This window comes from Gilbertella persicaria (genome assembly GCF_025201335.1).
Source record: "Gilbertella persicaria strain CBS 190.32 chromosome Unknown B0P05scaffold_23, whole genome shotgun sequence".
Lineage (NCBI taxonomy): Eukaryota > Fungi > Mucoromycota > Mucoromycetes > Mucorales > Choanephoraceae > Gilbertella > Gilbertella persicaria.
The window spans coordinates 83,764-97,812 of NW_026251984.1; the positions used below are offsets into that span (position 1 = coordinate 83,764).

Here is a 14,049-nt window from a genome sequence, read left to right on the forward strand (position 1 = left end):
TTTATTTTAAAACAGAAAAATTGAAAAACAAGCTTTTTTCAAAATTTCAAGCAGAAAATATGAAATCTTTTACTCTTTTATTTTTTGTCATTGCAGAAAATATTTTGATTTATTTTACAATAGTGGTTTTAATTCTAAAATAGAGGTTTTTATTGTTTTTCAAAAAATATTTTTTTGAGTACGCAAATGGCATACTTGTAATTTCGGCATAACTGTCAATATTTTTATGATGTTTGAAAATGTTTTTTTTTTTCTTTTTTTAGGTAAGTCCATCACACTGACAACGAAGGCCTGAGGTATACAAGTCTTTCCATGCTTTTTTTCTCTCTAGCTGCTTTTTTTGTAGAGCTATTACAATCTTTAGAAAGAGGTTTTGAACACTAAAATTTATGCTTGGTTCAGAAAAAAGAAAAAGAAAAAGCATTTTCAGAATAGCAGAAATATTAGCAGTTATGCCGAAATTACAAGTATGCCATTTGTGTACTAAAAAAAATATTTTTTAGAAATAAATAAAAACTAGATTTCTAAATTAAATCAAAAAATTTTTTGCAATGAAAAGAATAAAAAAAAAGTAGAATTTTCTAATTTTTCTGCTCAAAATTAAAAAAAAAAAGCTTGTTTCCCAATTTTTCTGTTTCAAAATAAAAAACAAATCTACCAGGCAGTAATATCTTCTTTTAAACTAAAACAGTGAAGCTATCATCCGGTAGACTCGTTTATTAATTTAAACAGAAAAATTGAAAATCATGCTTTTTTATTAATTTAGAACAGGAAAATCAGAAATTCTCCTATTTTTTACTTCTTGCCATTACAGAAAACATTTCTCATTTATTTTAAAGCGGTGGTTTTTATTTTTTCTAATTTTTTTTTTGAGTACACAAATGACATACTTGTCATGTCGGCATAATTGTTATCGAAGTTCAAATTGATTACATATTCTGATATTATTTTTTCTTTGTAATTCGCTACAAGCACTAGAGGCCTAGGTGCATGGAAGGCAAATCCAAACTTAGCGAAAAAGAAAGAGTTTAGACAACAATTAGCTGCTTTCTTGGATACACTAGTTCTGCAACTCCAGAATCAGAGAAAACATTACACTGCTCAGAGAAATTGGGACTGGATTAAAGCTGAAGTCAAACTGTCTACCAAGTCATTTCAATTGGAGACAGTCAATTGGAGAAACAAACAGATTAAACGGTTACAACGTAAACGTAACAAAATCCTTCGGCATCAGAAACATCGTGGTATAGTGGATTGGACACTACCCATAATAAAGAAACAATTGGGAGCTTTGCAAGAGGAAGCTGCTGAAATAGACGCTCTGAGAGCGGGAAAGCGTTGGCGTGAAAAAGGCGAGAAGTCTCCAGGCTTTCTAAACAGGTTGATCAAAGTACGAACACATCAAAAATCAGTAGGCGATCTACGAGATCCTGTCAGTGGTGAACTTTGTGGAGATCAAGAGGCTAAAGAGAAAATAGTACAACAATTCTATTCTAACTTATATACTCCGGACCCTCCCAATTACCATACTATGAACAGATTGATTGCTAAAATTCCTGACAATGTGAAATTGAATGATAGTCAAAGAGACACCATGATGCTGAGTATTTCTATGAATGAAATATTTGAAGAATCCAAACGAACTCCAAGACAAAGTAGCCCTGGCACTGATGGTCTTCCATATGAAATTTTGAATCTTATCATGAAACATCCTAGTCTTCACACATTGATTACGGATGTATATAATGATAGTTTAGCTGGTAGTCTTCCAATGTCATGGAATGAATCATTGATGGTGTTACTACCTAAGAAAGGCAATCTATACGACATGAAGAACTATAGACCAATCACACTGGCTAACACGGACTATAAAATCTTTACAAGGATACTAAACCGCCGTATAATAATGATTGCTCCACAATTGATTACTCAATTTCAATTGGGTTTCATACCAGGGCAATTTATCGCAGAAAATAGATTGATAGTCCAAACCATTATGGAAGACGCACAAGCCAGAGTACAGCAAGATACGACTAACGGCAGAAGTAGTGACCATGATTTAGCGTTTTTACTTGATCAAGAGAAAGCATACGATCGGCTACACCTCACATATCTTAAAAGAGTGCTGATAGGCTACGGGTTCCCGGAAGTGATTGCCGATACAATACACAAATTGCTCTCAAAAAAACAAGACCAAAACCAATGTTAATGGGTTCTTTACCAAAGAAATCAAGAAATGAAGAGGATTAAAACAAGGCAATCCACTATCACCAGTTTTGTATAACTTGACATTTGATCTATTTCTACGCTCGATTATACAAGATGGGGGGGGGGGTTCAAAGGATATCAGTTTCGACAACAAACACCAAGGCCTGACTCTTCCTCCTCTGCTCCTATAGAAGCTAGAATTCTTTGCTACGCAGATGATGCTTTAGTATTTATACATGATCCGAATGATCTTGCAATACTTCAAAGACATATATCAGCGTATTGTAGCGCATCAAATGCAAAAATCAACTTTAACAAGATTGAAGCTCTATCTTTATCTGGTAAAAACCCCTGGCTATTTTGGCATAGGTATCTGCTACCACTACAGATACAGCGCATTCAGCCTTCCATGGATGCACAACCTATTGTGTACTTAGGTTTTCCATTAATCCAGTCAGTTGCACAAAGACAAAATTATTTTGAAATCTTTTTGGCAAAGATGAAATCTGCCTGCTTAATACATTCTGCCCGTTCCTTGTCAGTACTAGGCCGGGACACAGTAGTTAACACCTTAATATTATCCAAATGTTTGTATCTTCTTCGGGTAACGCCGTTCACGAAGACTGAGATTTCTCGAATCCGGTCTTTAGCACAGCAGTTCCTAAACTCCAAAATCTTTCCGAAAATTGCTTGGCCAACTTGGACTCTACCGAAAGAAGATGGTGGTGTAGGGGTCCTTGATCCGTTATTGCAAAGGGACGCGCTTTATAGTCGCTGGGTCTTTCCTCTTTGAATCGCTCTATCAACGCACACTGGCATCGTATACTCACAAGACACATCCAAAATGTCTCCGGATATTATGAGGTAGCTATTCCTTTGCTCTTTCCTTTGGCTAGACACAATAGAACCTCTCACTTTGGGTGCGGTAAACGTATTTCAACAATTGATCTATTTTATGCCTCAATAGATTGCTTGCCTCGAGATTTAGACCAGATGACACTAGCTCACCAAGCATGTCTTAGTTTGCCGATGAAGGTCGTCTTACAATCTTTAAGACCACGACTTCCGTCATTGCCGAAAAGGATTCAATTTATCCCAGTTCAAGCATTTATGCTTTTCAACCACGATCTTAAGCTAATCCATTGGAAGCATCCGATCATATTCCGCAAGAGCTCAAAAATTCTACTTTCAGATCACCCGAGGGCTAGAAAGTAACAAGTACCAATTTTTCCTTTCTTTGTCAAACACTGCCAACCTCCTACTGTAGAGGTATTGCCTACTTACCGTCTCACCACCTTTATCTTTTGTTCCATTTGTCAACTCTTTCCAATTTGTGACCCTGACTGGACAATCATCCGGGTATGACAAAGGAGTTGGTTAACTTGCCAGAGTGCTACATCTGCTCCAGAGCGCCTACGAGCTATCTCTAGTAACTTTTGGACTGATTTCTGAGCTTGTCTCTGCTGCCAGTTGCTCGTAATATGATATACCGATTCCTGGTTTCCAAACTACCACAAGACACTTCTTCACTATATACTTCCTGAGAAGTTCCCCTCACCTCTTTGTACCATTTGCTCAATTCATCTGGAAAGTGAACAACATCTCCTGTTCTATTGCCCACCAAAGATGTTTTCTGGAACAATCTCATTTTCGAATTTATATGGCCTACGACCACTGTCGAGATTTATTCAAGAATCTTATACTAACTTCTCCAGAATAGATTAGCATAGAAAAAACTTAAGATCATTGAAATTGTCGTTTGCCTTTCGCAAGTCTGGAAAACATACTAGAGATCTGTCTTGATAACATCTCTCAATGTCTACTACACCCTACAACAAATGCTTATTGCTTTACAGCTGCTTCAAAGCTATTTGTGATGAAAAGCAAGTGCATACAAGACTGTAATCCTTCTTTTACTTTTCCCTACTCGTAGCAATGGCTTGCCTTTGATTTTATTGTATTTATTGTATCATTCATGGAAATAGATACAACATGATTAAATTATTTGGGAGTGTGGCAATTAGGCTTATGACCGTTATTTATTATTATATTCTCTCATATGTGTCTGACATTGTAAATCATTTTGTTATAAACATCTTGTGTTTTACCTTTTAATAAACAGTGGTCTTATCCTAATTGTACCTTTTCACTTGCTATTAATCGATATCGCAATCCTGATAAATCACTATTAGTTCAATGTAATTCTTTGTAAATTGTGCTCGCCTCTTAATTTTTTGACAACATTTTTTTTGTTAATTTTGTCTTTTTGGACAAAATCAGATTGGTGTTACTTATTGTCGGCTATGATGTAAAAGGCTTTGATTCTTTCTTTTCACTCTTATAACTGACTAGCATGATAAATAACACATTTTTTTTTATAAAGATGGACACGAGAATGTCTATAATGAATATGGAGAAAGAGTTTTTGATCCGATGGAAGGCGTGTTGACCGAAGTTAGTGATCCAAACGCAGTACTCGAAACCATAACGAGCCAAAGTCCTACTTCTTGAGTCTCAAACCAGCAGAGAAAGAAACTACAGCAAAAGATATGATAAAAAAAAAGTTGTAGAAGTTATCAAGCCAATTGACAACGGCGTCTACAAAGACTATAATGACCAGACCAGAGAGGTGTTCATCAACCAAATGTTCGAAGGCCTATGGAGAAAGGAAAAGTGGCTTTACATGCAAAGGATCTCGGAATAGACCCTCGTAATGCTATGCTTTGGTGAAAATACTATGAGAAACCCGGGGAAGCTGCTTACAAAAAGTCGCAAAGGAATTCAGGTCAACCTTAATTCATTTACTCTAGCATGAGCAGCACATTTAGCAAATAAGGAAAAAAGACTTGCAGCTATGTGCTGATGACATTATTGACTCCCTGACATCGCATTTTGAGAGCTTCAAGATCTCAAAGTCTCAAATGAACCACCACTTGAGAAACAACATGCTCACTACAATCAAGAAGCCAACCTTCGACCCTAAGGCAAGAAACTCTAAAAATAATTTGCAAACAAGATACGAGTGGTTCATGAAGTGGAAAGACTCAGATCTGGATTACACTAAGAGCTGTGTCTTTATTGATGAGGCTGGATTTAACATCAACTTGAGAAACAATTGGGCTAGGTCGGCTGTAGGAACACCTGCTCAAGTAGAGATTGATGAGACTCGTTCTCCCTCCCACACCATTATCGGTGCTATACACTGTACTAGTGTTATCCATGTTGTTATGAAAAAACCACCACCTAAAAAGCAAAGAGGCCCAAAATTTCAAGCATCGAAGACGGCTAAACCTCAAAAAAGAAAGCTGGCAGGAGGCAAAGAGCAAAGAGCGGGTGATATTATTATCGAAGAACCTACCATAGAGTACGTTGATGTTGAGGAGAGGACCGCTGTCGAAAACAACAAGCCAGTAGCAAAGGGTACAATTACTGCCCATTTTGTGAAATTTATGAATGAGCTTCTCGATATCATGGACATGGATGAGAGTCTTATGGGTAGTTATCTTGTAATGGATAACTGTACTATTCATAACTCTCATCCAATGATAAGAAAAAATTGAAAGTAGAGGTTATAGAGTAATGTACTTACCTCCTTACTCGCCAGAGCTAAATCCAATTGAGCAGTTTTGGGCTATTGTCAAAGGAAGAATGAAGCGCCACAGCTTGATAAATGAAGAGAATCTATCGCAAAGAATTGCTGAAGCATGTAACAATGTACGCTTCAGCAATCTCGAAGGAGTTTGTGGACACTCCAAGCGCCAAATCATCAATTGCTATAACAAGACAAACTTCTAATAAGCTGCTTACTTTAAAAAACATTTCAATTATACGCACATGGCAATCATACAATGAAATTGACAAATCAAGATGTTGCCGAAGCGAAGGCAGAAAATGTGGTTAATGCTCTCAGAGCCGTACTTTATTTCTCATATATAATAATAAATTTCAATCCCCTTTTCTTCATATCTTTCATATAATTCAATTTTTTTTGGGGGGAGAAGGGTTAGTTAATCACATTTAAAAAAGATTTTTAGATACTTTGGACCAAGATGGAGGGTGGGCATTAACCACATTTTCTGCCTTCGCTTCGGCAACATCTTGATTTAATTACTTTCGGGTGAACTATTGACTGGTTATCTTCCAAATCCCTTTTCGTGCATATTGTATGTCGAGCGGAAAACCTTGGGATAAATAATGTCAGAAAGTAGTGTTTACTGGCTATTGCTGTCTTTACTAAGATTTTTATTTTCTTCGTCTTGAAGTTTTAATTGTTGTAATAAATCAGAAGTTTCAGTCAAAGAAGTCTAAGTAATTATCCATATTAAGTATTGTTAGTTGTAGTTGATTGGCAAAAAATATTACCTTTAACTACAAGGTAAAAAAGAATCTAACAAAGGGGTCAGCACTTGCTGGACTTGACTTTTATCCTCCTTGATTACGACTTTATCTTCACGATTGAATATATAAGTGCCGTTATCTACATACTGAATTGACCATAAACGAAGATACTCGTCTGTATTCAAGGGTTAGTTTTTTTCCTCCTTCTTGTTTAACATGCGTCTCCTTAACGCTAGCTTGTATGAAATATAGCTTGATTTTTTAAATTATTTGACAGATGTATAACTAAATCTGTCGGCAACAGTTTTAATCATGGCAAGTAAAGCAAGCATTCTTTTTATGTTGTCAAAAGATATTTTTGTTTTGTCTTTATTCTGAAAGCAGCCAGATGTTTCCAATAATAAAATTTCCAAATCATATAATTCAATTACCCCTGGCCTCGATATGTGTGCCTTCAGCAACAGTTACCTTATCTCGTTCCCTGCGAAATCTACCCGCTTCTACTGATTATAGCATTGCTACTGATACTCTATGTCTTCGTCCTAAACTTGTTTCTGAACTTTGTTGCTCTCCTCGTTTAAGCCGTCGTTTCCTAGCATTGGTCCAACAGAAATTCATCCATCTCCAACCTTTTTTTTTGTCCCCTCAGGACTGGCTAGTGTAGGTCTCAATCCTTTTACTCAGGTTGATTACAGGCTGGTCAATGTGGATCCCTTTTTACAACTTCTAGGCTTTTCCTTTCCAATTTGGTCTCAGTCTCTGCTCTCCTCCAAGATGTATCGTAAACACTGTCGTCCCCCCAACCCAAGGATTACTTTACCGTCAATACTCTGTTCGGCCTTTTGGCGCTTTCCTCTCACCCATGCTGGTCGTAACGTATGGTTTCGGGTACTACATCACAAGATCCCCTCTCATTTTCTGTTGAATCAACTAATTCCGGCATACTTTGACTCTCCATTATGTGATATATGTTCGATTGAGGATGATTCTCTCAGCCATTTTCTTTTTCTCTGCCCTTTAAAGACTTCTGTCTGGTCATGGAGCCTTTCTTAATAGAAGCTGTTCATATTGCCTTATTCCATCTTCATTTTCCTGGTGTTCGCCCTGACTGTTCTATTACTGATGCTAGTGTTATTATTTGCTCCTCTCTTCTTGCTATCTGGCGTAGTCATTGGGCCTATATCTTTGACTCTGTCCTTTTTATCTCGTCTACTACTATTGCCTCTGCTACTCATTTGATACAACAATATCTAAAAGAAGCTCTCTATAATCAAGGCATTTCACCTCTCCTTTTAGTTATTACTAATATATCACTCAGCCAAAGCAAACACCCCATCAGCACAAAACAAAACCTTAAAAAAACAATAACCCGTGACTTGATAATATTGTCATCTAATAAACAAAAAAATGCATCACTTCTAAAGCAACTTTTTTCCCTTTAATAAAATGCTCGACCTGAATAATAAAGTTGTTTTGCCAAACAAAAAAGAGATCGAATTCTTTAAACAAAACAACTTGTCTAACTGGAATTTCAAAGATTTTATGCAGCATTGTCAACTTAAAAATCGCATGTCCTTAAAAATTGATAAAGTAATTAGTCAGTATAAACTATGTCTCAACAACATAAAGCAATGTGTACAAGACGACGAAGTGAAAAGATATGTCGAAAATTTATCAGAGGAGGTCAATGATAAAGTAATGTTGATTGTCTTTTCTTTGTAGTATGTAAGATGCTAACGTTGTTCAAAATAGCCCACTGAAGACCAATTAAAAACTACCGTCAACAACTTCCATAATGTCAACTACGGAACTGCTACCGTAATGGAAGCACATGGCGCAGTAAAAGTTGAACAAAACAACAAGAAAAGAAAAATTGCTGAAGATCCACAAACATCTTCAACAGAGGCACAATCGGAAGTATCACCAACAACACATTCTGGTCTATCTTTATCGCCAGAACATTACAGTATTTCACTTTATGATTCGTGGGAAGAAACAGTAAGTATACAATGGCTTTGAAAGAAAAGAATCCGTATATAATTTCTATTTTTTTTTTTTTTTTTTTTTTTTTTTTTTTTTTTTTTTTTTTACCGCTGATAGGAGAGTGAAGAAGAAATAGTAGTAGAAGAAGATATCGAGATGAATGTCTGGGATATATGGAAGAAAATCCTTGACACTATGCAGAGAGATGGTGATATCGATAAGTATAGGTATGCATGAAATTAATTTAGCTCGACATCTATATTGAACATATCGTTTTATTATAGCTTGGAACATTTAAACATTGTTCAACTTGGAAACAAGCTTGGTTCCAAGATAACACGAGAATATTACCCCAAAAATTTAATCAAAAAAACTGGACTCACACCTGAAGAGATACCTTGCTCATTCGCTGAAGATAATGAATTCTACAATAACATATTTGATACTATTGTGAGTAGAAATATCAACTAGTATTGTAAAATAGTGATATCCATTAACACCCCAAGTGTTTGGTAGGCTCTTTCGGATGAGTTTTCCTCAAATGAAGTACTGGTCGAAGCGGCCTCGCTTGTATTTAAGTCAAACAATCCATTCATGAAATTTTTTCATACCGTTCTGCAGTCATTGTAAGTCTTTAATCGATCATTCAGGTTCTGTAGCGTCTATTTAACTTTCCTAATTATAGCGTCAGTGGGTTGTTTATTGATGATAGTGATGTTTACAACAACGAAATAAGTTATAACTACTATATTCTATGGCCAATTCTGAACTCGTTATCAAAATCAATTCAGAAGACTAAGTTTTCATTGGGTGAAAAGAGATTAGAAGCTGTATCCCAGGAGCTAAAGTTGATCCATAATGACAATTGGCATTTCTATAATGCTGATGGTATCATTTCAAATATAGAAAATAAGATTGAAATAGCAATCTTGGAAACAACAGGCCCTTACTTCAACAAAATGACCCAAAGGAAACTCAAGATTATATCAAGGCTGGATACGGCCTTGTTGCCATGCTGCATGTCATCGGGCGAAAGTTCCACTATGGTGATTTTGAAATTTTCAAAAAAATTGGCTCTTTTTTATTCAGGCGACACGTTTGTATTTTCTCTTTTCTTTAAAGACATATCCGCTAACGTTTTATTTTATGGTGTTTTTCAGCAACAAAGATCAGGATTTGGAGAGCATTTATGCCAGCAAGCAAGGTTTATGTGATCAATTGTATTGGTTCAGTCGAAGTGCCAACAGAATCAAAAACGTCAGAGGAAAAATTGAGAAAATTGATTGATCTATTTTGGTTCTTAAGAGTAAGATATACTTGATCCATATTTTGACATTTTATTTATCATTAATACCTTTTGTTAGCAACTAATTAACGAATCATATCAAGCCATCGATGAGCTACAAGGATCACACATTGATAATATGAAGAAAAAGGCTAGGAAGTTGGAGGGGCACGAAAAAGTAACAAGTTTGTGTGGCAACTTCAAAATAAACACCCTAGTCAAATTGCCACAGATTTGCATCAAAAAATCAAGTCATTTGCAAATCAATAGCTCACCATTAGACCAGACAACAGTAGTTAGATAATTAGGGCATATCTATCGCTAGTTTTCCATTAAAATAACATAGTCTACTATATTCGCTTTATACTTGGAATATTTCAAAGTTATTTAATTAAAACATACATGTTAACTTGTAGACCAAGTAGGGATAAATGGATTTACATATAACAGATATTTGTTATTTCGATACTGGCGTTAAAAAAAGGTTTTCTGTTTTAACAAATACAAACATCTTTATTTATTATATGCCATCAAAATGAGTATTTTCAAGACAATTAAGAGTGGCGGAAGCCATACAGAAAGTAAGATCAGTATTGCAGTACTTGAAGCTAAATACAAAAGATATTGCTATGCAAAGGCGAGAAGGAAACTAACTTGTCACTACAGAATTGCAGATACTGAACAACTAGAAAAAAATAGTTAAACATTATATTGTTACCAGAGTTTTTTTTGTAATTTCACTATAATTTTTCAAACCGTTTCGAAGATTATTGTCAACCTGGATTCTTTAGAGGAAAGAGACCGGGAGCATCTTCCAAAGTTCCTCGATACTTGCGGTTCTAGGAAAATGCTCCTCAATATTGGTCTACTTATCGTGAAAGCCAAACAATGACAATATTAATCATACCACCGACAGATTAACTGAAGAATCTAATGAAAGCCAAAACAATGACAATATTAAATCAGATCGATAACTGAAGAGTTATTGTCAGTGAGACTTCAAGTTTAGAGGATTAAGCAGAGCGGTGTTCCTATCTTAGTTCCTGATCCGTCGAACACGCATGCTTCAAGTCATTGGCATTGTAGGAATAATATGGACAGTAATTAATATTAGACGTCACTAAGTATGACGTTAAAATTATTGTCCATCAAGCCAAAGTACTCAAAGCGAGTGGGAAATCATGTTCCATTGAGTTACCAAACGACAACTAAACGGCAATCTTTCAGTTAGCATTGAGATCCGCGTATTTTTCTGAAATTCATATTTTTTCACAGACAATAACTGCATTGTAATGCTCTCGGTTTAGAAAAGAAAATACAGTGTTCCAAGAAGTAATGCACTGAAAATTATGGCAAAAAAAAATCAATCGGCGCGACAACAATTTCTGGAAGAACTATACGTAAAAATAAATGCAAAATGTAATTTTTTCTAAAAAACAGCCAATAAAATTTATCCGACTTTGGGTACTTTCAAATTCAGACTTTTTTGTAACATTTCAGTATTCAGTCAATTAGTATTCCTTAAGTTAGAGGATCTCAACTTTAATTCTGGATAATTTACTACACTTAACTCGTTGATGAAAAGCAAACTTCACTTAATCACATTGGGCAGCTTCTGCACTAAAAGGCCATACACTCTTGCTTTTTTCGATTGATCTGGTCAGCAACTAGTAGTTTGTAGTTGATGGCTCGCTGCAAACAAACCACTAGATCTGCCTATTTCTCAATGGAGAAAGGCTAGTTGCTGGCTGGATCTGGTAACACAGCTCATACAAATTATGCAACTGGGATAAATTGCACAGATCTTAAAGTTCTGGTTTCAGATTCATTTATTTGTTCATTTTTATTGCTAGACCTTGTGAATCCTTGATAGGTTGTCAAAAATGACATGACCCGTTTGTAGCTTTCCCACCGTGATATCGTAATTACCTCCTTAACCCTTACTCATAACTGTCATAGTTGTCCTTCCTTAAATTATATGCATAATTGACATCTACCAACTTAACTCTAATATTATATCTTATCATTTCTCGTAGTTATAGATCATACTTATTCATTCTTAACATCATTCTTTAAATCATTTTTTTATAAATCCCATGATTATTATCAATAATCAATCAAGTTTAGACTCATATGTAAAAACCCTCCTATAGTTATCATTTGATATCTATCTTTATTTGTCTTGTCTTTTTTGTTGCATTATAAAGTTGCTTGTTGTACACCAAATGATAGCAAGAAACTTAGGGTTATGCATGCATAGGTAAGCAGATTGAGCCTTCTAACAGGTATAAAGGTGCATATATGGATAGATAGAATCTATAAGAAAAATATAAAGGTGTTAAAAGTGATGAAAAAAAAAAAGACTTGTCTTGTGAAACTCTTCACCAAAGCTCAATCAATAAGGCCAATAGTTGCTTTGCTTTTAAACAGCAGTTTAGTTTTGGCTGTAGATAAAAGAGGACAAGGGTTGCTTTGGAATGACAGAGCGATTATTGATTCGTAGACAATGTTTTCTCACATCAGTGACGACCAAAAGACATGTTTACATGACTAGAAGAGAAAAACAATTCTAACCCATCATGTCTTATAAAAGGCTTGTAGTCTTAGCAGCAAAGCCAAGATTTGTCTGTAGTTCCTCGCACAAGCAATATATATATTCTAACAGCCCATAATAAGGAAATGCTTTTCTAGCATCAATAAATATACTACAAGAGAAAGTATAGTTTTGTTTATTTTATTTTATTTTACTTTTATCTATAGATTCTCTCAGCTCTTTAACAATCTTCACTTTCAAAGGAAACATGCTTGATAGTAAACAATCGAATCAAAGCAAAGAAGTATGCATCTAACAGCTTTATGACAGGGCTATTTTATGATACTGCTTATCTTTGATATCGCACTATAGGACATATAGGCTTAAGACTAAACACGCACATACACACACACACACGCTTCAGCTACTAGCAAGTATTTGGATAAAGACTGCAACAGCCTCCACTCGAACACAAGACACACTTACCTATCCCCATACTAGCACTTGTGCACTCGGAGACCAAAGCTTAGAAAATCTCTGTAAATAATCAACAATCCTCACTCTACTGATATTCTGATTTCTGCTCGATAACCTCATCAGCTTGCTCAGATTCACTATATGGCTGTGTTGTGAATATCAAAGCTTCTTCTTCTTCTTCTTTTTTGGGTAGTGGCTCCTGATTTGCACCAATACAACCCTCTCATTTTAGCCTCTGTATCTCTTGTTGTAAGCAGTAGTGGGCTTTCTTGTTTTACAATCAGGACTCATCTTTGATTAGATCTTGTCACGCTGTCTTTAACACACTATAACACCACGCTTCGAGTTTGTGTAGTTGAAGTCTAGTGGCTAGAGTTTCCGTCTTCTTGTTCTTATTCTTATTCTTTCTACCAACTTGATCAGACAGTCATTACAAGTACTAATAAAGAGAAAAAAAAAAGCGATCTGCAGAGCAGAGAGCAACAATTTGTACGTAAGAAAAAGAAAAGAAGAGCGGAATTTAAAATACCTGATCTCCTTTTTACATGCCATTCATTGTTCATCGTGTCGTAAGCTGCCTTTTCGATCTCAAGACTGCCAATTATTGTAGCATGCCTTTCTCTTCTATGCCATGCGTAACAAATGGCGCAAAAAAAAAGAGCTCATTTGATATTTGATATATACTAAAATGAATCTCTTTTCAACCAATTACAGTGTGCAACAAACTTTGAATGCAGATCTGAAGACAGTGCTCAAATTAAGTCGACTTTCTTAGCTGTGTTTTGAGCGTTTTTGCTCTAAATATCATATAGAATGTGTTGGAGATGAACTTTCAAAAGACATCTTGAGCTATCTGAGTGCTATCTGAGTGCTATCTGAGTGCTATCTGAGTGCTATCAAAGCATATAAAAGTAAGAATATAGGTACTTTATAATATGAATGAGGGAGCAAGTGGACATAGGACATACAGGATGGTTATATGTGGAGATTGAAATAGAATGATTCCAGTTCTTCCTCCCACCGCATAAAGACGCAGCTTTATGGCTTTGGTGTAGTGATAAAAGCTGCAGAACTTTGTTTTTTGAGCCTTTCTGTATAAAGAACACGATAAACTTGCTGTTAAAGTAATGAGTAAACAGGCAAAAATGTTTACAGGGTTTGTCATCTATATCTCCTCAACTCTATAGTATAGTTAGCAAACAAGTACATTCATTGCGAACTAGAG

The 14,049-nt window shown here is 35.6% G+C and overlaps 3 protein-coding genes across 3 annotated transcripts; all 3 read left to right on the top strand.

Moving 5' to 3' along the window:
• Nucleotides 1-6,762: 6,762 nt before the first annotated feature.
• Nucleotides 6,763-7,936, top strand: B0P05DRAFT_544234 (uncharacterized protein; the record flags this gene model as incomplete). Its single annotated transcript, XM_051578520.1, has 3 exons — nucleotides 6,763-6,785; nucleotides 6,931-7,185; nucleotides 7,206-7,936. The coding sequence occupies 3 exons, from the start codon at nucleotides 6,763-6,765 to the stop codon at nucleotides 7,597-7,599; spliced, it is 672 nt and encodes a 223-aa protein (XP_051434164.1). The 3' UTR covers nucleotides 7,600-7,936.
• Nucleotides 7,398-7,936, top strand: B0P05DRAFT_124846 (uncharacterized protein; the record flags this gene model as incomplete). Its single annotated transcript, XM_051573002.1, has 1 exon — nucleotides 7,398-7,936. A coding segment is annotated over exon 1 (353 nt), but the record flags the coding sequence as incomplete, so codon positions are not given.
• A 46-nt stretch (nucleotides 7,937-7,982) lies between these two features.
• On the top strand, nucleotides 7,983-10,230 carry B0P05DRAFT_124855 (uncharacterized protein). The gene is made up of 8 exons (XM_051573003.1): nucleotides 7,983-8,241; nucleotides 8,299-8,544; nucleotides 8,647-8,756; nucleotides 8,814-8,979; nucleotides 9,046-9,155; nucleotides 9,215-9,629; nucleotides 9,690-9,835; nucleotides 9,894-10,230. Exons 1-7 carry the CDS (start codon nucleotides 7,993-7,995, stop codon nucleotides 9,741-9,743), a joined length of 1,350 nt encoding a protein of 449 aa, XP_051434166.1. The 5' UTR covers nucleotides 7,983-7,992; the 3' UTR covers nucleotides 9,744-9,835; nucleotides 9,894-10,230.
• Nucleotides 10,231-14,049: the final 3,819 nt, after the last annotated feature.